Source organism: Condylura cristata, unplaced genomic scaffold (assembly GCF_000260355.1).
Source record: "Condylura cristata isolate star-nosed mole 26May11 unplaced genomic scaffold, ConCri1.0 scaffold00005, whole genome shotgun sequence".
Lineage (NCBI taxonomy): Eukaryota > Metazoa > Chordata > Mammalia > Eulipotyphla > Talpidae > Condylura > Condylura cristata.
In genome coordinates, this window is record NW_004567106.1 from 41,635,525 (window position 1) to 41,660,604 (window position 25,080).

General features: G+C 39.9%; 1 protein-coding gene across 3 annotated transcripts in view; it reads left to right on the forward strand.

Annotated features, from left to right (window-relative positions):
• Nucleotides 1-25,080, forward strand: part of MAGI2 (membrane associated guanylate kinase, WW and PDZ domain containing 2) — a 458,519-nt gene that overhangs the window by 345,146 nt on the left and 88,293 nt on the right. For all 3 annotated transcript variants that reach the window (XM_012720830.1, XM_012720831.1, XM_012720832.1), the window contains 2 exons: nucleotides 1,685-1,877; nucleotides 9,477-9,725. In XM_012720830.1, the coding sequence (XP_012576284.1) occupies nucleotides 1,685-1,877; nucleotides 9,477-9,725 (442 nt within the window). The remainder of the gene's footprint in view (nucleotides 1-1,684; nucleotides 1,878-9,476; nucleotides 9,726-25,080) is intronic.

Consider the following 25,080-nt stretch of genomic DNA (forward strand, 5'->3'; position numbering starts at 1 on the left):
AAAAATAGGGGGAAAGCAGCTGTATTCCTGGGAGACTTTGATTCTTGTGGATAAAGAGAACTAGTCAGTGGGCCAAGGTGGTAAAGTCCTCAGGGAAGAAAAAAAAAACCCTTCAGACTGTATTTGGGGAATATCTGAGAAGTCTAAGGCTCTCATTCAGATTCTGTTGCTGTGTGGACAGGCCTCTGAGCAATGTGACCAAGCATGGGGCAATCTTATAGCAAGTATGGTGACTCTGAAGACCAGCGATCCTGCAGATTGTGTTGACCAACTCTGCAAATTAGCTGGAATCTACAGATATGGGATTTGACAGAATTGATTCTGCCTGAAAAAGACCACCCTAGAAGGAAGGACTTAACTTTATAAAGATTTAAAGTAAAACCTAGAATATAACCTCTGCAGAATCAGGCTACTGGTAACCTCTGTCTTTAGATGCTGTGTGGCTATTTTCTTTCCTTTGAGAGAGAAAAAACCTTGCTAATGGACACTAAGTGGAGTGTTTCTGTTGAGAAGTGGGAAACTGTATGCTGTTCCTTTCATCACTGTCCCTGTTACAGGGAATTGTAACACACACATTCCCAGATGTGTACCTCCTCATTTTCTGGTATGCAGCCACCTACACAGCTAAAGCATTGGGGTTCAGGCAAAAGTGGGAGTACACTGTGCAGAGGACGCTACTGTCAGGGCAAGTATTCAAAGGAGTGCTGCAGAAACCTGAAGATTTGACTGAGATGTTTTAAGTAAATCAGCAAACAGAAAAAGCCAGCTTTGAGTTTTGCTTTGTTGTGTTTTCCCCTTACCTCCAGCCTTTCAAAACAACAAGAACAAAACCTTTGTACCCTTCTCAGCATTTAATAATGTGCAACAGCCAGTTTCCCCCAACATTTTTGAGTTTTCGCCATGTGTCATGAGCCATGCTTCACCTGCATTATTTCATCCAGTTATCTCAGCAACTCCATAGTAAGTCCCATTATTTTATTTCCCCATTTGGCAGGTGAAGAAACTGGGGCTCATAGAGGCCATACTCAAGGCCACACAAATAAATTGGGTCAGGATTCAGTTCCCAACTTCTTTAAAACAGAGCCCAAAAGCAGTGGCCAATTAGCCTCAGATTGCCGTTAGATTTTTCCCTTAAGAGTTATGATTGATAAGCCAGGCAGCAAATGCCCGGGTCATCAGTGAGTTGGAAACATTTATTCCTCCAGAAGAAATTAGCAACCTGAAAGTGTTGCAAAAGGATCTCTCCTGCTTCTTCATTTTTCAAGTACATGCTCAGCTTTGAAACAAGGGGTAGGATGTGGAAATAAAATCTTTCACCAGACTCTACCTGGTGGTGCAGTGGGTTAAGAAGCAGCACTGCAAGGTGGCTGCAGCTGCTTCAGTGCGAGTTCTATCCGCCCCGCCCCCCATAGGTGACCACATGGCACGGCAGACCTCTCCTGTCTCGCCTGCTGTTCCCCTCAGCAGTGTGCTTCATGGATCTACCTATTCTCCCCGCTCTGTTTCTGGTGAAACCTCTCACTGCCCCTGCACCTCAGTCCTGTACCCCAGTTCTTTAATAAATATTACATAAAGGAAAAAAAAGCACAAACATTTTAAGAAATCTTCCACCAGTTACACACCAGCTTCTAAAGAAAAAAACTTTGAAATGTAAATGTTCTTTCCTTCTCATTGTTTTTTTTAGATTTTGATTGGCGCTGTCATCGCCATGGGCTCTGCCGACAGGGACGGCCGCCTGCACCCGGGAGATGAGCTCGTCTACGTGGACGGGATTCCCGTGGCTGGCAAGACCCACCGCTACGTCATTGATCTTATGCACCACGCTGCCCGGAACGGGCAGGTCAACCTCACTGTGAGAAGAAAGGTGCTATGTGGAGGTTTGTAACTCTGTCAGTAGCAAGATTTAGAGTTTGGGTCCTTAAGATGCTTTTCTAACATATGATAAAGCCACTGAGACAAAATTTTAAATCAGTTTTTATATGATCTGAAGGCAGAAACCCACCTAGATACTCCAAAGGTAACAATGATTTTGAAAGTGCAGATTCTCACCCGCTGGTACAATTTCAAACAGTCTTACAGACCTATATTTTCAACATAGTCATTAAAATTTTCTAGCAAAGCCTGGGGCTAATGAAGGTAAATATGTGCTTTGTCATTTCTGCATACACTTTATAAGAGCCGTGAAGTCGTGAAAAATATGACTTTTGAACATGTTTTTCATTATGTTTACAAACCAAGAACCACTTCATGTTGATTCCATAACAAAGCAAGTAAGGTAGAAAAGTAATAGTGAACGATAACAGTGATAAAAGCTAGCAATGAAGCTATTACCCTAATTTAGAGAAATGCAATTGTACATCACTCTGAGAAAACAGGTCAGAACTCCAAACTTATAAAATAGATAAATCAGAAGCTGTTATTCCCCAGCTTCATAAAAGAATCCACCCAAAACATACTTTTAAAAAGTCAGCACTCACAGGTTCCTCAAACTGCTTAACAGAGAGCTTCCATATGACCCAGCAATCCCACTCCTAGGTATCTACTCAAAAGACACAAAAAACTGATTCAAAAAGACACCTGCACCCCCATGTTTATTGCTGCTTTATTTACAATTGGAAAGACATGAAAGCAGCCCAAATGCCCAAACGTAGATGACTGGATTAAAAAGATGTGGTATGTGTACACAATGGAATATTGCTCAGCAACCAAAAAAAAGAAACACATGTCTTTTGCAGCAACATGAATGGAGCTGGAAAAGATCATGCTTAGTGAGATAAGCCAGAAAGAAAAAGAAAAATATCAGATGGTTTCATTTAATAGCAGGAGTATAATGGACCAGACGAGAAAATAATAATAATAATGAACAGCTATATACCAGAGACATTTTATGTGGGTGGAGTGGGGAATGGGATCAGAAACAGTGGGGGGAGGGAAGTGCCCTGGACTATGGTGGTGGCACATGGGTGACTTGGTGATGGAAAGCCCACAGGGATTACAATTGAGATGAAAAAAAAAAAAAATGTACAAAGTGATGTAAAAATAAACTATTATATATTTAAAAAACAAATCACCTAAAAAAAAAAGGTCAGCACTCATATAATAGGATTCTGTTCATCTCCTTTCACCATCTCAACCCTCAAGCAAAGATTTGAAATACTAAGGAAAGTGTCACAAAATCGCACTGTGGTCTGTTACTGGCCCCTTCAGTCAAGTCGGGCTGTAGTCCCACATCACCTGTGCTTTGCTGTGTGACTCACAGGAGCAGCACTGTCACTGTTCTGCTGTCACTTCTGCCCCACTGAAGCACTGGCCTCTCTGACCAGCCCCTTCTCTGTTCCCATCCTGAATGATTAATGCTGGCATTGGGAGCAGCCAAAGTGGTAAGAGCCTTCTCCTATTACAGATGAGGAAACTGAATTCAGTGATTCAATAGCTTGACCTGTGTTGAGTCATAAAGATGCACAGACTTAACTCCCCATTGGGACTTGTTTCTTTTTTTTTTTTTAATATTTATTTATTCACACAGAACGGGGGTACAGGCCACAGATGCGGAGGGTAGGAGGAGCCACCAGAGACAGAGTGGGGAGCAGAACAGGCAGACTGTCGAAGTACACTGCTGAGGGGAGCAGCAGGCGGGTCAGGAGAGGTCTGTCGCACCATGTGGTCACCTCTGGGGCAGGTGGGGATCGAACTCATGCAGAAGTGGCTTTAACTTCTTAGTGCGTGCTTCAACCCACTGCGCCACCAGGGAGGGTCGGGACTTGTTTCTTGATGCCACTTTTAGTCCATCTCCCCACACCACCACCATCCCCACCCCTAGTGAACTACAGGGCATGAGACCAACCTTTAGCAAATGTCACTCCATAACTTAAGAAGTATTCCAATGTGCTATAGTGCATTTGAGATTTTTTTTTAAGTGGGCTACCAGCATGAGCAACAAGGATAAGGTTATTAGTAGAACTAAATATTTTTTTTTCCAGCCCCCTGATGGCTGAAACACTGCAAGGTAGCCACAGCCACTTCATTGTGAATTCTATCCCTGGCCCCAGAGGTGACCCACATGGTGCAGCAGACCTCTCCTCACCCACCTGCTGCTCCACTCAGTGTACCTCACCGATCTGCCTGTTCTGCTCCATACTCTGTCTCTGGTGAATCTTCTTACCACCCCTGCATCTCTGGCCTGTACCCCAGCTCTGTATGCATAAATATTTTTAAAAAAAAAGAAAAGGGAAAAAAACCTTTCTCTTTAAAAAAACAATTTTTTTCTACTTGAGTCTTCTAGAAATTAGACTGAGGAACAAGGGCAATCATTTAAAAGGGTAAGTCAGAAGAATTGTCAGCCCTCACCAACAGAAGCTGTAGATATAAAAATAGATATAGATATAAATATAGATATAGGTATAGATAGTTTGCTATGGAGGTTTGGCTTAGAGATGCCATTCATCATCAGAAATTCATGGCATACCACTTAACCTAAAGATGTAAAATACCTTGAGTTATGACACATCCTTGGGCAAGAGGCCAAGAAGAAGACAGTATTTGCTTAGTTAACATTGAACTATCACTCTTCCTGCAGCATGATTTTTTTTTTTAAGATTGACTGATTTATTCATACGGAACTGAGGTGTAAGCCAGAGGTGCAGGGGCATTGAGAGGCTTCACCAGAGACAGAGTGGGGAGCAGAGCAGGCACTTAGATGAAGTACACTGCTGAGGGGAGCAGCAGGTGGGTCAGGATAGGTCTGTTGTGCCATGTGGGTCACCTCCAGGACAGGGATCTAACTCACACTGAAGCAGCTCTGGCTTAGTTGCAATGCTGTACCACCAGGAAGGGCTTGCAGAATGATTTTTAATAAAAAGTTTGCTATGCTATATGTTCTGTAACCCAAAGATAAATTTAAAAGATACCTGATTTACAAGGAAATATAATGCAAAGTGCAAAACCAGTGCACCAACATAATTTCATGCTCCCCTTGCCACCAGCTGATTATTGCAAACTAAATTTTGTCCTAATCAACCCAAGCTATTGGAGTATATGCCAAATGCAGCAGAAATGTATTCTTGCCATTTGTGGGTCATGTGACTTCTGTGAAGATGCTTTTTGCTGCTGTTCTTACCAACTTTCCTCAGTTATTTTTTTTAGTGCATTTCAAGTGTGTTTAATTTTTAAAGTATCCTGCTGTGGACGGCTCGTTCCCACCAGGAGACTTTCCAAGTTAATTCAGCCCACTCTTCCTTGAAAGCTTCATCAGCACTGAAAATGATTAAGTTCAGCAGAGGATACTTTGATAGTAAAGTCAATGCCTAAGAAAAGATGGAATAGATTTTTTTTTTTTATGGCAGAGGAAGAGAGCTTCCTAGCTGCCATTTCCCCAATAGTGAGAAGGGACAGTTGCCACTGTATATGACAATGGAGATGCCCCTTCAGTCCTATTGTCATCATTACACCTTCCCAAGCAATGACAAGTGGGAGGTGTGAGCTTGGCCGATGAGCAGATGGTTCAGTGCTGAAGGAAAGTGAGCAGTGAGCTTATGAAGAGGCAGGAGATGAGCAGAGAGGATGTGTGGTGTCATTGATGTGCACAAGGGAGAGACACTGCAGGGAGACCCAGGAAGAAGGTGCTCAGGACATCATACCTCCACCTTCTGCTCACTCCACTTTCTACAAATACCCCAGCTGCCCTCACAAGGCATCGGGCTCTGGCTTCCTAGTTGATGCTCAAGAGAAAAACACATCCATGATAAGAGCTGCAGTAGGTTAACTACAGTGGGCAAAATTTAAAGTCACACAAAAACCTGCCCCAAATAATACAACATATTAAGATGTGTACACACAAAGAATGAAAAGGTAAATTTTTTAGTTAGGTAATACAGAACCTCAAACTGAAAATTAATAGGGTACAGGAAGAAAACACCTAATGATGCAACCAATTTTATTTACTAGTTAAGTTTAGGGCAGATCTTGTAGTTTTGAGAGATGTCCTGTTTGTGCCACCAGTCCCAATATTAGCTGTTTTTCCCAAGGGTAACATAAGAGTGGCTTCTGTTATTACACTGAAAGTGTAAATATTTATATGTTTAGCAGTACAGCTTTGAGATCTTCAACCTAATGGCACATTAGTTTGAATACATATTACCTGCCTAACTGAGAGAAGGTTGTCTCTGAGGAATTTCCTAAAGTATAAATATAGAATGATGTGAATTATATGACATAATCGAAATATATTAAAATCAGTCTCAATGCTATCAGCATCTTTTCTCATAACACCAATGGAAAGTTTAAGTCGTGGCTTAATGCCAACAAAGGGAAGGTTTTCTTGGAAGGTGGGTGAAAAATTCAGCCCCAACAGTGAGTTGCAAGTTCTAATAGATTCCCTGGCTTTCATGTTACTTATATTTTTCGCGAGTCCTAAATGACTTCCCACTTGTTCTTTATCTATGAGCACATCACCTATGTAAGTACGTTGTCTGCCTTGATGAGTATGAAACCAGGAGTGTACAAAATCAATACCTATAGGTAGGCCAGCCCCCAACATTTGCAAGGCCAGAGCCTGTGGAGCTCCCCACTGCACCACCAGCCACTGCCCTGCACACGTGGATGTGGACACTCCAGTCTCCAAGTCCAAACACTGTCCACAAACATAATCCATTGTCTCAGCTGTGTGTCCAGACAGATGTGTGTGTGTTGGTCCTCTCATCGTTTGAGGAGGCCAAGGCACTGCCTGGAAGCAGACAAAGTCTGTTTAGCAACCTGTGTGGTCTACGAAAGAAATGTGGACTTGGGGAACAAGTCTTGGTGGCCCTCACTCAATGGGTAAATAAATAAATCAGGAATTTGCAGGAGACATTTGGGGAGTGGTGATGACTGTAGTGATTGGCAAACTAGGGGAATATTCATTGCCCAGGTCTAGTGGATCATTAGCAGATATTTCAAGAGAAACAAGAAATCCATGTCTATAAAATCTACCCATGTCAAAACATTGATAATTTATTTTACCAAAGCCATCACTCTGCAGGAATAATAAATAATAAATTGAAGCTCCAGGACAGCCCCTGGGCCTTCATCTGTGACTCCTGCCTTCACAAAAGAAGAGCATCCCCTATTCAAGCCAGTAATGACTGCTAATATCATTGGTGGGCACAAGACAAAAGCTTAACTTAAAAATTGGTTATTTGACCCGAGTAGATACTGAGTGAATTCTGTGCACCACCCATCTACATGTGAGCCAGGAGGATGAGTCAGGAATCCTCAGAGTTAGTGGAGTTTTTAAAGCTGCGCGTGGTATTTAGTCACTTTATGACTTTTTTTATATTATTCTAAAGCAACACTTTTCATACCCAGGATGGGTTTTTGGAGAGAAGATATTTTCATTTGGATCGAGGGACAACAGAGTAGAAAAATAATGTGGAATCAATTCTATCCCTCAAAGTCAATCATTGGAAGTCTTCCTAAGTCTAATTTTAAATATGCCCATGTTATTAAAAGTAAAGAACTGTCTTCTAGTTTGAAAGAGATCTCCGAAAGCAATAGAAAAGTATCCTCATGATGTGTTTCACTCTCACTTTCCCAGGGACCACTGGCGGTGACTTTGCCAGTGACTTTCTTTCTCCCTCTAGAACCTGTGGCATAGCACTCCTAGTCATTTACCACAAAGACAAACAATTTTTCTTTGTTGCCTCTTTCCTGACAACCACAACTCCCCAGCCCCTAAAATATGACAACCAGAAAATGAGATCTCCCTTGTCACTGCCAATGACATTTAGTTGCTGATTTGGCCCAATAACTCAGGGAGATTTTCGATTTAATGTTGCAGTGTAATGATTGTTTTTCTTCTTCCTGACTACCTCTAGTCACTTTATTTCCAACTTGCACAAGGACTGATAAAGGACACATGCTTCATCAAGTCTTAACAGTTCGTTTTTGGATGATGTTTTCTAACGAGGAGAGCCCATTTTACAGACAGTTTTAATTCTGGTGGGAATGAGCTTGACACTGCCATTTTGTTCTTTCATGACCTCAGTCTTCCAGATGAGAAACATCATTTGTTTTCTTTTATTAAAATTGATTGATTAAATAGTAGAGAAAAAGCACGTGTATAAATAACAGTAAGCAGCAGTCTGAGGCTTATTCACGTGGTAATTACAAGCAAAAAAAGGACTAGATTTTGGTAAGGGCATTTTTTAATCTAAATGTAGGCTTATACACAGATTTTTTTCCTTGAAGTGTCATTGTATCAAAATCTCTCCTGTAGTCTTTGTTCTTTCTCCCTGACTGATTCATTTCAAAATGGGATTGCAGTTTATAAAGTAAAAGTCTTCATTGGCTCTTACTAATTATTTTTAACTTGCCATATGAGACACCTTCCATAGTTCTGAATGGGAGACCACAGCTAGAGATACAGAAAGGAAGCATTAATTACTACTGCTTTCCATCTTATTATTCCTCTGTTCCATAAACATCTTTTGAGTACACTAATCAAATTATAAATTGGAGATGAAACATTCCTATTTCTAATTACAGCATTCTAGGTGCCTGCTTCAATTCCTTAATCAGAATAATAAAACCTAGATATTAAATTAAAATGACAAAATTCTTTCTGGATGACAGACCAGCTTTCATTTTAAAAGCTAGCTGCTGCTGACTGCCAGCTTTCTATCATTTTCCCCATAAATAGGCTTGCTTTCTCAGGGAAGTGTTGGCTTGGTTTGTCTGGCTGATGAGGACTGTTGTAATAATACAGAATGTCAATGAGCAAGCCCCCAACACCTACCGTAGAGATTCAAAACTCCTCAGTCCCTAGCAGATCTCACTTTTAGACTTGATCCTAGAATGAGCAAACTACTTTCAGAAGTAAGTTTCCCACTTGCACAAGTGAATTAATGCTTCTACATTAATAGGATATCCAAAACTTAAGTAAAAATGGCTTTTTAAAATTAAGATAGCTCACTTTGTGTGGACATCTCCTCTGTTGTCAGCCTCCTTTACATTATTTCTCAAAGCTATATTTCTCCAAGTGTGGCCTTGAAACCAAATCCAGATCCCTGTGCCCAGTCTTCCCTGTTTACTGAAAAAGCTGGGTAGACCCTAAAGACCAGTCGGTATTAAGTAATTCTTATGCACAGCACAGTTTTGGATACTGTCTACTTCTTGTTTCATCTCCTTGGTTCAGTTATTATTATTAGGCAATTAGTTTGATCTCTGAAACTGAACTTGTTCCTAAGGCTTTCCCTTCTACACAAGAGAAAGATGCAAACAAGAAGCAGTAGAGATGAAACTGATGAAGGGTGTTAGCTGTCTTTGCTATCAAGGGTAGAACAGGGATCCTAGCTTTGGGGACAGATGATCCCACAGTTAGCATATCTGGGGAATAGAATCCCACCAACTAGTCTTGCGATGATGCCAGGATCTAGAAGGGTGCTAGGATTCAGGAAGGCCCTTGTGAAGTTACTCAGTGCCTATGGTGATGTGTGTTCCAGGGGAGCCCTGCCCAGAGAATGGGAGGAGTCCAGGCTCCGTGTCAACCCACCACAGCTCTCCACGCAGTGACTACGCAACGTACAGCAACAGCAACCATGCTGCCCCTAGTAGCAATGCTTCGCCCCCTGAAGGCTTCGCCTCCCACAGCCTGCAGACCAGTGATGTGGTCATTCACCGCAAGGAAAATGAAGGCTTCGGCTTTGTCATCATCAGCTCACTGAATAGACCCGAGTCCGGATCCACCATCAGTAAGTGACTATTTCACCTGCCTTGAAGAGAGTTCTTGTTTTTATCTGTTCTGGTAGTAGGGGCACTGGACAAGCAGATCAGAGAACTGTTGTAACATCATGTGTAGCCTGAACATTGCAGGCTGTTGGCCCAACTAAGGCATCTTTAAGTTTTGGCTCAGAAAGAATGCAAGACCACACCTAATATCCCCCCAACCCCCAACTCCCATCAAAGCTCCTGTTTTTACACTAGAAAGAAAATAAAACAGTGATGTGGGCATGTCAGTGTAAGGAAAGGGCAGTAAGGGAAAGCCGCACATTATAAAGTCATTAAAATAGCCTGGAGCCAGAACATAAAGGGCTTCTGAAAACCTGTAGGATGAAGTTTGGATCTTGGTCTACACCCATGAGACCATGGAGGGTTTTAAGCAGTGGAATGAAACATGACTTATATTTTTAAAGCTGGGTCCTGCTGATTAGAAGAGTGAAGGGGGAGGAAGAAAACAAGAATGGAAGCACTGGACATAGGTAGGCGGCCAGTGAAATAGCCCTCTGGGCAGAGAGATACAGGTACCTATCCCAGGGTTGCACTGAGGAGAGGGAGCTGTAAATTCACCTGCTGGGTTTCTCCCAACTCTACAGTCTGTTTGTCAGAGATCAGGTTTCTGCTCCAATCAGGAGTCTTTGTAGACTCTCAGGCTTCCTTGGTGGAGTAGAGTATAAGATGGAAAAAAAAAGAATTGACTCCTGAGGTAGTCCTAAAATTCATATAAATTGCAGTGATTTCTAGCACTTGGATGAGGGGGATGTCAAACAATACTCAAAATCAAATTATTGAGAATGAATAAGAACTTCCCATGATAAAGTTAATGTTATCAAAACACCACCAGAAGTAAATGGATAGAATTGTCCTGTTTAGCTCTGGCTTTGACAAATTCAAGAATGAAAACTATAGAAGTGTTAAGATTCAGTGAATACGTACAGAAGCTAAATTACATACATTTGAAAGTACAATTTCATTTCTCTTTTCCGTCATGATAAGCTGAAGAAATAAATCCAGTCTTTAAGCATAGAGTAAAAGCAGATTCTGACAGTTCGATAGATTCCCCAAGATTAAAAGGACACAAGACTGAAAATTTTCATGAATTATATAAACAACCTTCCAATAATTCATACTTGGGGAGAACGTTCACAGAGAGCTTTTGTAGTTCTTCCAGTCATAGAAATTGTTTATTGGGGCAGGATCTGTAAAGGGCTAGAAAGAAAATGTAAAGTATACTTTGACAAGGAAAGTGTTAAGCATATATTTAAGGTCTCAGCTTTATTTGAAGTTTGACATCATTACTGCTAGATGGGGAGGGTGTGTGTCAGAGAGAGAGAGAGGCTTCTATTACAAATAAAATGCATGCATAGGTAGATTGGAAAACAACAGGTACAGATACTTACAAATAATATGTGGTTTTTTTTCTTGCTAAGTGATATTAGACTGACCAGAAAAGAATAATCCTAACCATTTTCAAAATGGTACTATTTTACATCACCCTGGAGAGTAGATATATATTCTAGAGTTCATGGTGCTTCCTGGCTTCTGCATTCACATATTTATTTCTTCTCATTTTAAGTAGTTTGGGAAGCAGATTGCTCCGTGCTCTGTGGGGAAAGCAGCTATTATGCTGATGGCATGTCGTGTTTACAGAGTATAATTTGCAACATGCACCTAAAAGGCTCCTGCTTGTGACACTACTTCATAGTAAATTTTGGTAATAATCTTGAATTCTAATTGTGAAGAGAAGCGCTGCTATATTATGCATGGGAGAGGAACAACCTCGGGCCACTTGCCCATCCTCAGACTACCAAGGGCACTTGGGTGCCGTGAAGCTGCAGAAGGTGACACTCAGATACTCTAGCATCACCATCGTTCCCAGGGCTTGTGCCATTTTTCTCTTGTGATTTGGCAGAACTCAAGGGTCTTGACACAGTGATGGTTTTCCTCATGGCCACTGAAACCTCTTCATTGGCCAGCAAAGCGCTGGGCAGCTTTTGGTAGACGACTGTCAGGCAGGTGCAGAAGAGGCAGAGGGATGAGCAAGCCCAGGGCTCTAGCTGCAGTGCCGGATTAGAAACCCAGAGCGCTCCTTCTCTAGCTGTGTGAGCTTGAGGAAGTTACTTGTCACCTGTGGGCCTCCATTTCCTTATTGCAAAGAGAAGATTATGTTAATACCTACATTATGGGGGCCCAGCGAACTGGGATATGGAAGCACTGAGGATAGCACTGACTCAGCTCTGCGCTAAGTGGGCATCTTTACTGCCCACTCACCTGCCCTCCTTCCAGCCCATCAGCTGGCATTTCCTAGTGCAGATTTCACCTTGGCTGTCAGTTTGGAAGCCTGTGGCACCCACACTCGCTCAGAGCAGCTAAACTGAGCAGCTAAATCTGAGCAGCAGATGAGCATCGTGGGGGGTCAGTTAATCCTCCTCACAGGCTGACCCTTTGGGAACGTCTTCCTCACAAACACCAGGACTGATAGGCAGCAGTAACCAGGCCCCTCCAATGAATGTGCCTTTGCTGAGGGTGCAGCTGGACATCTCTTCAGAGTTCACTAGCCAATGAGCTAAGAAACTCAAAACCATCACTCTTCAGAATCAAAATTGTGCCTTTTAGACTCTCCCTGCAGTGATCATTTCTCTATTGAAGATACCGGAGAAGGAGGCTAAAAGGAGAACCCAAATGTAGACTTCTTCATAGAAATTTAGAGAGTTCTGCTCCATAGCTTCTTTCACCCTGCAACAAGTTTGCTGGGGGTGACAAATGGGTCACCAATTGAGAACTTAGTACGTGAGGTTCCTGGTTTAATTATTGCCTGACTTTTAGTAATGCTTTGCCAAACCCTCACATATTCTTTCGAACTATTAAATCCTCCTCCAAAAGGGAGGGGTTAATTAATATGTATTAATTAATGTGATTAAGAAGCATACAGCTTCTTCCCAAGGCCAATGACCCTAGAAACAAGCTATTGCTTAGGAGTAGGCAGATCTTAGAAGTCTTCTGAAGTACAGAAATAGCCTTCTTGATTTAAAGTAAAAATAGGCAAGCTTCCTGGACATTTTTGTGCCATTATCAAAAGTATTAAGTATTTTTCTTCAAACTTTAAAGAAACCCAAAGGGCAAGCAAAGTGGTTTCCAGACCAGAGTCTAGGATAAGCCTGAGCTATAACAAGCAATTGCATTTTGAAATCTTTAAAAGACTCAAAGACTCATATACAAAGATGTTCACTGTTATATTGTTGATAGACATACAAGGTTAAAAGTAATAGAAATTTTTTCAAAAATGTATATCTTGGCACATGGGGAAATTCAAGGCATTTTCTGCTAGTGACTAACTGTCGCCAGTGTCGCCGAGGTTGGGATACACAGCATAAAGGTGACCAGGTGCCTGTGACTCCGGGTGGGGAAGATACTCACAGAAGCCATGTGCAGGGAGGCCTGTGACAGGTTGTGCCTGGGCCTTCCCTTCTCAAAACTGAGTCCTGACCTCCAAGTTTACAGTTTTACTATGAAGTTGCAACTTGTTCTCTAGATCCTTCTCTCTTGCCTCCAAATCTGTTTTCCCCACCAGGGGTTTCCCAGAAGGGCTTTGGCATAAGTGATAATGTGAAAGTGATCCTTAGACTCCTACTTTTATCTAATTTATGGGGAAAGTTATGTTGGATTTATAGGGTAGAGATACATGGGCAGTTTGGACATCAATGGTGGAGGCGGAAGCCTGCTGCAAAAAATCTATAAACGTAAATCAGGCTCGTAACGAACTGCAAGGTAGACCATACCATATTCAGGACTTCAGGCAGAGCAGCCATCAAGGTAGGGCAGCAACCACCTCAGTCCTCCCTCCCTTCCGCCCCCCTCCCTCCTTCCCTCCTTCGCTTCCTCCCTCCCTTCCTTCTCCTTATCCAAACAGTTCTGACTTGATTGCAAGATTGTGTCTCTATTGCAAGCACCTCACTTATCAGTGAGCTGCTACTTCTCAATAACCTTCCCCTCACTTGGTACCATTGCTGAAAATCTTTGATACTCTGTGTGTGCTTTCTTTGGCACAGGGTAGAATGGGGACTTGGTCATTTGTTGATTTCCCTGAGGCCCACTGCAATTCCATGTTCTAAGAAGGAGTTAGTTGTCTTTGGCAAAATTCCCTGATGACTTTCTCAAAGTCCTTGATGATGTCTATATATAGGCTGAGTTTTAAAGTTATTCCAGAGAGTCAAAAGCTTAGCTAATGGGTCTGTTATGTCATTTTAAAGCATAGTTCCCTTTAAAAGATGATGTAAAACTGAAGCAATGAAGCATATGAGGGTTTTTCCCATCAAAACTCACTCCATCAACCACATAGCCACTGAATGGTCATTTGATCTTAAGGGAGACACAAGTTAAAAACCAATAACTAAGGTTTTATCACCTTGCTCCAGTACAAGGAGATTTAAGTTAAGTGAAAAATACAAACCCATATCTCACTCCAGCTAATTGCTAACCAGACTCCCTTGAGCATTTATAAACAACTAAGGGAAGATAGATCATCTTCAGGAACTGTTCCAGTTCTAACCTATTTTGCTATGAATTAATATGGAAAATAAGGTGTTAGGTTAGTTTTCTCTGAGTGTAAGAAGCCTCAGTTAAGGTTGAAACCTGGAAAATACTTTTTATTGGCTTCAATTATTTTCTTAAAGCTTTGTGGCTTTTGTCTTATTATGTTTTGAAGGTGCCTACTTAACACTTTTCTTTCTCTTGTCCACCTCAACCTTTGTCAAGAAATGTTCTGAAATAAGCACTTAAATGTATTAAACCAACTCCCCTTTTAAGGCAATTTAAAACAGTGATTCCTTCCCTTTTTCACTTTATGGCACACTTAAAAATGATAGTGTTTATAGAATACACTGAGATAAGAGGACTAAGGCTACTGAAGACAAAAGGCAACCCCAGGGGTCTTAGCCTCTGGAAGCCAGCAGGGCTCACCTGTCTCCTAGCACAAGCCTTTTAATAGCCAGCAGCTACAAAATCCAGCCCTAATGTGAAGCCTCTGAGTCTCTGCAGCCTATTAGCCCCTCCCCTACACTTTATTGGTTTAGGCTGTGGCAGTGGACTCTCTCTAAACCTCCTTGTTGAGCTTGTTCATGGACCCTTTTAAAAATATGAGCTATTAGTGAGCTGGTGCAAATGCTGGTGGCTGACCACTGGGAGGTTATAAGCTTTGCTCTATCAGTGCTCCAGATACCACCAAAGTCAGTGCTGAAAAATTACTCAATCCGGGACCTGCATGGTCCTACAAAGAAATTAGAAAATGAATCTTCTTCTTGCATCTATTTCTCACTGACTCACAACAATACATTTCCTTTCAGTAATACTAAGCAGCTTTGCAACATGTTATTCTCTTAACCCTTAAGTGAATTTCTGCTTTAGATTTCTTCATTGATATTGTGCTTTTTACAATGAGTCTTATGCTAACAGGAGCTCATTCAGGAGTGAATGCAGGGTGGTGTCACCTGCATTGTTAATATGGGTGCTGTATCACAGGACTGAGGACCCTAATATAAAATGCCAGTTTCCACGCAGATAGCTCATGAAACCATGAGACATGAAAATGTTATCATAGTCTTTGGGAAATTTGCATTTACAACAAAGATAAGACAATGTTCAAGTCTATACTGCATCCACACATTTTAAATCCAAACTTTTTACATTTAGTAGTGGGGCTTCCTTTCTGCATTGGGAGGCAGCTGAGGTCAGGGGTAGGATGGTTTGGTGACTGGTGATGCAAAGCACATTCAGAAAGGCAGCGCTTTCAGTACAGTTCATTAATGCACTAGTGAATTTGTGATCGTAACACCCCTGATAAAGATAGCTTCAGAATAAAGATTACATTCAAGAACTATGTCATGTAAACATAGTCACTTTGATCAACAGCTTTTCGCCCTTCCATCCCTTTCGTTCAAGCCTTTCCTGTCCCAGTGGCGAAGTTTTGCCTGCTGCTACTTGAATTGCTTCTTATCCAATAAAATCTTTTATCACATTTTCTCCTAAGCACAATCTTACATTATATTTCATCTTCACAACTCTGTAAGGTCAACACTATTGAATAAACAGTGACTATCTCTCACACTCAGTTCAAAATTCTAATCTCTCTTTTTTTTATCCTTACACCATTGTTAACTTTTGCATAGTATCTGATTTCTCCCCTCAGGTGTAGTCCCCATAATTTTCCCACCACCACAGCATCCATGATCCATCACCACAGTCACCTATGCTCTTCCCTCCCTCCCTTTTTGGCCTCTTCCCTCCCTCCCTTTTTGGCCTCTTCCCCTCCCCTCCCATAGGCCTCAGATCTATGGTCAGCTTGCAAGTTTTGTCTTTTACCTAATCCCTTTGTACAGTTTCTCTATATTCTACATACAAGTGAAGCCAGCCAATATTTTTCTTTTTTCTCCTGACTTATATCACTGAGCATAACCCCTTCCATCTCCATCCATATTGCCACAAATGACCCTCTTTTTTTATTGTATTCTGTGTGTATGTATGTGTGTGTGTGTATATATATATATATATTCTGCATCTTCTTGATCATTCATCTGTTTGGGGGCATTTAGGTTGCAAAACTCTAACCTCTTCATAAGATTTTGTTGGACCCCACACCACTGTTCTCCCTCAATTCTTGACTCTAACACTTAGGTGGAAATTCTTGTTTACTGTTTGTCACTTCCCTTTCTATCATTGTGTCAGTTATTTCTATCACTGTCATTTTACTTTTTATGTGTTTTACTTGCCCTAAATAAATCTGAAGTCCTTTAAGGACAAGAAATTGTGGTATTTCTTTGAGTCCCTCACAGTTCCAGATAGCCTGCTTTTCAGAGATCTCTCACCTGCTGTGTATTGGTGGGATTGCATCAAATCCTTGTAAAATGAACAGACACTCTCATCCTTCAAATGAAAATGTGAATATTCTCTGCTCTAACTACTTGTCCTGACCCCAAACCCACCAGTTCTATCCCTCTAAGGCATCCAAAATGGATAAGGCAGCAGAATATCACTTAGAGGAAGGAACTGTGTACAAGTTGGTCTTAGCCAGCATGAGAAATTGCACTATAATAAAGTGGAACTGAAGCAATGCTCCAAAATACAGATACCCACCAGTAATTTTCAGCCTAAGTAAGGGACTCAGGGTCTACAGGAAAGCCCCTCTGCCTTAAGGCAGCCCCTCTAGTGCCTGGGTCTGCAGGCCCTGTCCTCTGAAGGGCCAGGCTGCCCACTCTCCAGTTCACCTCATCCTGACTCTGACTATTCCCGGAACCACCAGCCTTCCATGTGAGCACCACCTCAGTAATATTTATATCATCCTAAATAGGAGGGTTTGGATGGCATCCCAAGCTCCTTACAAAAAATATTACTTCAAATTATTTATTCATCTCACAGCCTTCATTAACAAAAGCAACCATTTTCCATTCCAAGTGAACAACATCTGAATCATATTGCTTCTTTATAGGATCAAACTCAGCTAAAACCAGGATGAATAGGATCTAGAGATGAAATTCCATTTTTCCAATCCTGAATATGAGTACCAAATTAAAACCTGACTGCTTGGGCCCTACCTGTAATCATCCAAGCAAGAGAAAAGAGATTTTGTATCAAACTCTAAGTAGACTGGTATCTGAGCACTAAAGCATCTTTTAACAAAAATAGAAAGATAAATGTAAGCATTTCACTGTCAGCACTTACAAATTTAAAATAGCACTACATTGTAAAATAAGTCAAAGAGAAGCACCATATAGAATATTTATTCTGACGAGGAGGCGTGATATAGCCTACCAAAAAAAGCTGTGTGTGGTCACAGTGCACTTCTTTGTAATTCTAAACCATTTTTCTTATTGTTTGAATGAAGCTCATAAACCATAAGTTTTCCCCTCTAGGGAATCATTTTCAGGAGTGTTTTTTATTATTGTCTTCAGAGACTCTTCAGGCAGCAGCAGCAGGTAGCTATGGGGATGTCGTCTTATCTTCAGCTGTTTCGTTGCCTTAAAAGTTCATAAATGGGTGATCGGTAGCTGTTGGCACGGGGAGTGTGTCCTGCTGTAGCTCCTTGTTAATTACAAGATAGTACAGAAGATTGCAACTGTGAAGAGAATCTAGAATTCACGTTCACGTTCAGCACCACCCTCCACAGGTGGGAAATGCCCAGTTGGCCCAGAGGATTCAAAAAAATTCTGGGCTACAGGGCACTTTTGCAAAAGACATTTTTTAAATAATCTATGCAAGAATATGTCAGATTAAATTTACTTTATTTTTCTTCTCTCCTTCCAACAATCAACTATATACAAAAAGCTGATTCCACATATATAACCACTTAAAAGCATGTTTTTAAGTGAACACAGTGCTCATTTATGACTTTTTTTTTTTGCTATGCTGAGTGAGTATTAGAAGGAGATATTTTTCCCATTTGGACTGAGATAAATAGCATTTCTTTTTCAGCTTCAGCTGTCACCAAAGACTTAGGAAGTACCTCTACCCTAACTTTGTGCCCCACCAAATCTTGATAAAAGCTCTTTTTATGTATTCATTTGAGCACCAATAATTTTGCAATTTAAGCTTGATTTATTCCTAACCAAACTGTTGCCACTGTTTACACTGTTTGGTTGGAATCATTTCTAGAGATTAATCAGTCTTTTTCTAGATGATGATCATTAAGCATTCCTAAGGTATATACAGTGCCAAACAAAATAAGTAAATCATGGGCCTACTATTCACATTTTCATTTTCCTGCCTGATCCTTCTCAGATGTCATTTCTCTATGGCAAGCAAAGGTTTGCTCTATAAACATTCCCAGATGTTGGACACATGATGAACCCACCTGCTTGCAAGGGTGAAGTGCCCAAAACTCACTGGAAGGCTAGTCCAATGACATGAAGACATATACTTATTAAGACATATACTTATGGATTCATCATAAAAGGAGTGTCTTCCAGTAAACAAGGAAGAACATATGGTTAATTTTTTTTTTTTTACTCTGTGGTTTTCTAATACAGAACAGTTGAGAGTACATGAGATAGAAGAATATTTTGGCTTAGTACTCTTCACTCAAATACATTTTTAAACTTGCTAGATGAATAGCAAGATGAAAAACTACTATTCCTATAGAAGAAAAACCACTCATTTGACAAAATTACAATAAAACCTAGTAGCAACTGTCTTACTCCCTTCAGGATTCTTTAACACAATACTATAGCTTGGTGTCTTATCAACAACATCAATTTGTTTGTTACAATTCTGGAGACTGGGAAGTCCATAATCAGGCACTGACAGATGCATTGTCTACTGAGAGGCAGCTTCCTAGTCATAGATATCATAGATATCCATTTTCTCACTGTGCCTACACATGGTGGAAGGAATCAGGAGGGCTCTCTGGGGTCCCTTTTATAAAGAAACTAAACCCTATTATGCGGGTTGCCCTCTCATGACCTAGTCACCTCCCACCTCCAAATAACATCACACATATGATATAAGAAACAAATATTCAGTCTACAGTACCAAATTAACCAGTGATACTGGTGCTTCCTGCTAAAAAACAATCAAACAAACAAAAAAAAAAACCCAAGACTAATAGACATATCTCTCAGCTCCAAACAGTGTGTTATGATCACAAACTTTAAAGTAGACCTTCAGGTACCTTAAATTCCTAAATACCTAAATGAATTTGTATATAGCTGTATCTTTTACAAAGTAAGGTGTTATCTAAACATGCTTTCCCCATAGAAAACTTGCAAGTATCAAGCTCTTTCATCTGTTGCTGTTAATGCCTTAGTGACTAGTTAGTTCTTGATTAGTACAAGGTAGTAGAACTTTCTAGTGATGACACTGCTCTTTTGTACTTCAGTACTATAGTCACTAGTTTCTTCTTTGCTTGATTTTTTTAAGATTTATTTTTATTGATTTGTGCATATAAGAACTGTGGTGTAGGCCAGAGGTGCGAGAGGTGAGAGGACTCACCAGAGAGAGAGAGAGGGAGGGGGGAGCACAACAAGAGGATCTACTGAAGTGTATTACTAAGAGGAGCAGCTGGCAAGACAGGAGAGATGTGCCGAGCCATGTGGCTAGCCCTGGCTAGGGATCAAACTCATACTGTAGGGGGTGGCAATAACTTAATAGCACTGAAACTTTAATAACCCCAGTATCACCAATGAGGTCCTGATCTTTGAATTCTTGAAATGAGGATAGTGGGTCTGAGGAACTGAATTTTAATTATCTTTCCTATCAAATCATTTAAATAATGAGAGGAGGATAGTAGATACCAAGTTGGACTATAGCTCTGAAGCATTGTAGAGAGCTGTAAGTGTCCCCCTGACCCCACCTTCCTTACAGCCTCCAGTCCAACCCGCCACACTGCCACCTTAATACTTCCAATACAGGCTGATGATATCACTTAAGTTCCCTAATAGTATAGTGACTTCTCATTTGACAGTAAAATAAATCACAAGCCCTCTGACAGACCAATAAGGCCTTCCATGATTTGTCCCTTCTTACTTTTATCCCAGCCTCACTACACACACACACACCTACAATCCAGATATGCTAATCTACAGATCTGAGCCTCCAGCGCCTTGCCCATCCTTGGCCAGCTGGATAAGTTGTTTATCTTTTAAAATTCATGTATGATACCATTTCTCTTCTGAAGCCTTCCCAAGCCCTTTGCTCTCTGCTCCCCACCTCCTTTCTCCTATATATTCAACATCAGTTCTTTCTTTTTTCTATCCTTTGGCTTCTAAAGTGCCTGGACCATTTTGTATTTCCCTCTGTGAAAGTACCAAATGCTACACAGCCTTAGAGTATTTGTTATTTTCAGGCTTTGTTGTTGAATTTTAGCCATTCCAATAGGTGTGTAGTGGTCTCTTGTTTTTATTTCTATTTTTCCTCTAAAGACTAATAATGTTGAGGATCTTTTCATATCCTTTTTGCCATCATTATGTCTTCTTTGCTTTTTCGCCATTGGTTTCTTCCCTTTAGAGTGTCATTGGCATTTCACTGTGATCAACAAAACACATTGTGAGACTCTTCAGTCTTTCATTTCTCATTCATTTTATGATGATAATCTCAGGTGACATTATTGAGATTTGTCTGTTCAGTAAAAGTGAAAACATATACATGCTGTGCTTTAAAATGCTAGGGGTGAAAAATGATATGTATAAGCAGAAATCCAAATAAGATTAAAATGTACATTTGGTTAAGAAAGAAAAACTCACTTTTCATGTGAAGAGACTATGACATGATTTATTTGGTCATTCAGAGGTCACACTGAAAGTTCTTTTCAAAGTTAATATATGATCAAGATCTTCTAGCTCCTGAATGCTTTTCTTGGGGGCCTCTTCATATTTAGTTTTACCCAGTTGTGCAGAATTTATTATTTCAAGTTAAAACATGATATACCCTGTTAGTGGAACTTTGGCTTCTTGGAGAAACTGAAGAGCCAATAAATATTCATGTAATCTTCTAGATAACATATTGAAAAGGACAGCTGGCTCAGGAGGAATCATTTTCCTGGGTTAGTATCTGTTTCCACTTACATATTAAGAAAATATTGCAAGAAATTATTATCTACCCTCGGGCTTAGGGGAATACAATGGAAAGCTGATATTGGACCTGATTGCTTTTGACATTTACCTATTGTAGAAGGGAACCTGTGTGAAGATAGCCAAGTGACTTTTTATAAAACACAATTTTAGAAGCCATAAAAGGAAAAGGGAGATGGCAGAGATAGAATATACTGCATCTGTAAAAATGAGAAACATGACTTGTCAGCAACACCTGCTTGTAACTATCAACTATTTCTACTGTACCTGCTGAGAAATTACTGAAAGCCAAGTACCTTGATAGGCATGAAGTCTCAAAAGGCAGTTGAGAGATATAAAGGAGAAAAAGAAAGTGTGGCTTTATTGAACATTTTAACCCAATACCTGGAGTTGATGCAATGTAATTTTATGATATTTTCTGAACCCTTGGAAAGAAGTCAGTTGTCTTTTATATTTTTATTTGTCAGAGCTACCATAGACAATATACCTTTATATATAACTTTGGGTACATAAATTATTTGAAAAAAAATTTCCAAGTAGATTTCTGATACCTGACTGGTACAGCAAAATTCTGATTACAACAGCTAACTTCAAAAAAAGAAAAAAGATATCTCTCCAACTTCTAATTGATTGTCATAAAATGATAAGCTTATCTCTTCCTATTTCTTAGACATTAGATGTGGCAATAAATGAGTAATAAAAGAATGGGTATGAGTGGGGAAGATATTTTAAAGGCAAAAATATGGCAGGTTATTTTACAGGACAGAAAAGCCAAAAAAAGGAGCTATGAATAGCACAGATTTTTCATTTCTTTAGAAACTTTGAGCTACTCCAAACTTAAAACATTCAAGACAGAATGAAATACAATCAGCATCAACACCATATGTCAGATTTTTATTTTTAAAGTAGGAAATCAAACAAAATTTTAAAAATGAAAAAAACTGAAAAAATACAGATAATTAAGAAACAAAATAAAACTTAGGATACATCTTGTTTGTACACAGAGATATAAAAAGATATCACACTCATTAAAAAATAGAATGTTATAGAAAAGTATGACTAAAAACTGAATTCTTATAAATTGGAAAGATCATGACTGAAAATTTCACCAGAAAGATCAAAAGACAAACTAAAGGAAATCTCCAATGAAGTATGACAAAAAGAAACAAAAATGTGAGAGAACTTTAAAGAGAATTGACAGATTAGGAAAACATTATCTCACTAATAAACGTTTCAGAGAGACCAGAGAAGAATGGAAGTTATCAAAGAAACAGGGTAATAAAAGTTCTCAATATCAAAACTAAGGAGAACAATTTTTCCCACTAACAAGGATCCAACCACACCAGGAGGCATCACTTCAAAGCTTAGAACACAAAAGCACAGAGCAGTCTGAAACAACTCCAGGAGCAAGAAAAAATAACAGGTTACAGTTACAAGAAACCAATATCTTCATAGGTTCAGATATTTCAGCAGGAACACTGAATACTAGATGATAATGGAGGAATACCTACAAATTTCTGACAAAAAATATTTTTCAGTCTAGAAGTTCATACAATTTAGAATTCTAAGTTAGAATTCAAATCAATGGAAAGTTAAACATGAAGACATTTTTAAGCAATAAAAATTGGAAAATTGTTTACTCCCATGCATGGTTTCTTCAGAAGATACCAGAGGATGTGTTCTAGCAAACTGTAAAAGTGAATCAAAAAAAAAAAAAAAAGAGGGTTTACAGAACTGTGCTTTCCCCCCCTTGTGTGCAGTTGGGATCCCCTGAGTAACACTAAGGAGCAGGCTGAGAAAACACCTACCTACCTCTGAGGAGACCTTTCCAGTGAGCTCACCAGTGGATGACTTGAGCAATTTGTGGGGAAGCACTAAGGATACAGAGATAGCATATTACAGAAGTCAACAGAATGACTTACAAATACTGTTTCAGGGTGTAGAGGAAGAAAAACTATACAAGTAAAGAAAGGAAATTACAGAATACTCTAGTGGACAGAAACTGGTAAAACTAAACAATGATGACTAGTTTCACTGAAAATAGTGATAACTCTACTTGGGATAAGGAAAGGAGGTGGAATCAGGGTTAGGGTATAAATCTTCTCTCATAGGAAATCAGTAGCTATTGGCTCAAATTGATGAACTGAGAAATAGCCGTATGTTATGTAATTTAGAAATGTGAAGAAAATACAACTGAAAGATTTTTTTTTTAAAGATTTATTTATTTGTGCATACAGAACTGGGGTACAGGCCAGAGGCTCAGGGGCGGCGAGAGGCTTCACCAGAGACAGAGTGGGGAGCAGAACAGGCAGATCGACGAAGCACACTGCTGAGGGGAGCAGCGGGCGGGTCAGGAGAGGTCTGCCACACCATGTGGTCACCTCCGGGGCAGGCGGGAATCGAACTCATGCGGAAGTGGCTTAAGCTTCTCAGTGCTGTGCTTTAACCCGCTGCGCTACCAGGGAGGGCCCACAACTGAAAGATTTTAAATGCTTGCCTTTAGGTCACAGAACTGAGGGGAAGACTTGATCAGGCTTTTTATTTAGGATAAGCATTTTGATTTGCTTTTTTTTTTTTAAGTTTCTTCTTCATACATGTAGTATTTCAGCTAAATTGGTTTAATCATATGAGATTTCTCATCATTAGAAAATGGTACCATTATTCCTTTTACTTAGCTACTTTTATACCATTATAAAATATGACCTTTGAAAATAATTTGCTTATTTTGTAGAACAATTCAGCATCATCTACCAATTATTTGTTAAGGTTTCTGTAGTAAGTTAGAAATAAAAGGAAACTCTTGCTCATTAAGTAAGCCTGTCATTCATTGTAAAGGTGAGCAGCTAGCCCTTTGAAAGGTAGATTTGTATGTTGGAGATAGGACTCTAGTACCATCTCAACCCTGAGACTCTTTTAAAAGAGATAAAGTAGCTTTCTTTTCCACTTAGCAGAGAAGAAACATTTACTATATTTTAAAATTAGTAATTCTAATGTTTTCCACAATTTATTAATTCAGTTGTTGTTTGATATTTGTAAGCAAAACTCATTACAAACTATACAATTCTATCCACTAAAATTATCTCCATTGAGCAACACAAAATTTCACCTTCTAGTCCTTTACTGGAACCTTCAAAGTTGCTGGTTTTACCTCTTCCTCACCCTCTCCCCTTCAGGGTCTTGGGGCAGGGGGTGTGGGGGTGGAGAATAAAAATTTCTCAGTGGACTAAATATTTGCTTTAGTAGGACAAGGTTTTCACCAGTGACTTTGACATCAATACGGGTCAAAAATGGATATTCAGCTACTAGAAATTAACAAAGTAAAGGTAACTTCTTGTCATCTACCAAAAAAAAAAATGGGAAGTTTCACTATAGATGATAAAGACTGGAGTATTTAGAAATAAAGATGTTATTCCACTCTCTCTGTCCAGCTCCTCAGAATCCCACATGCATATCCCATGGCCAAATACAGATTTGAAGATTTGACTATTCTGAAGTGGCTTTGGTTCCTGCCACTCTAATGCCCACATCATTTCTCAGATTATGAGGAAAACCTAATTCCCTCTAAAGAATACACAAACTCCTTGCAATATGGTGGTATATACAACAGTCTATTTAAAAGTCTGTGTGAAGAATCAAGGATTTTCAGAAAATTTGTAGCAGAAATTATTCAGTTTATCCCTTTTAGTGATGCAAGTAGAAATGAGAAATGCAGCCACAGGGAAAAAGATTGTGCTTGCTCCTTCCATTACCATCACCTGGTTTATCAATTTTCTTG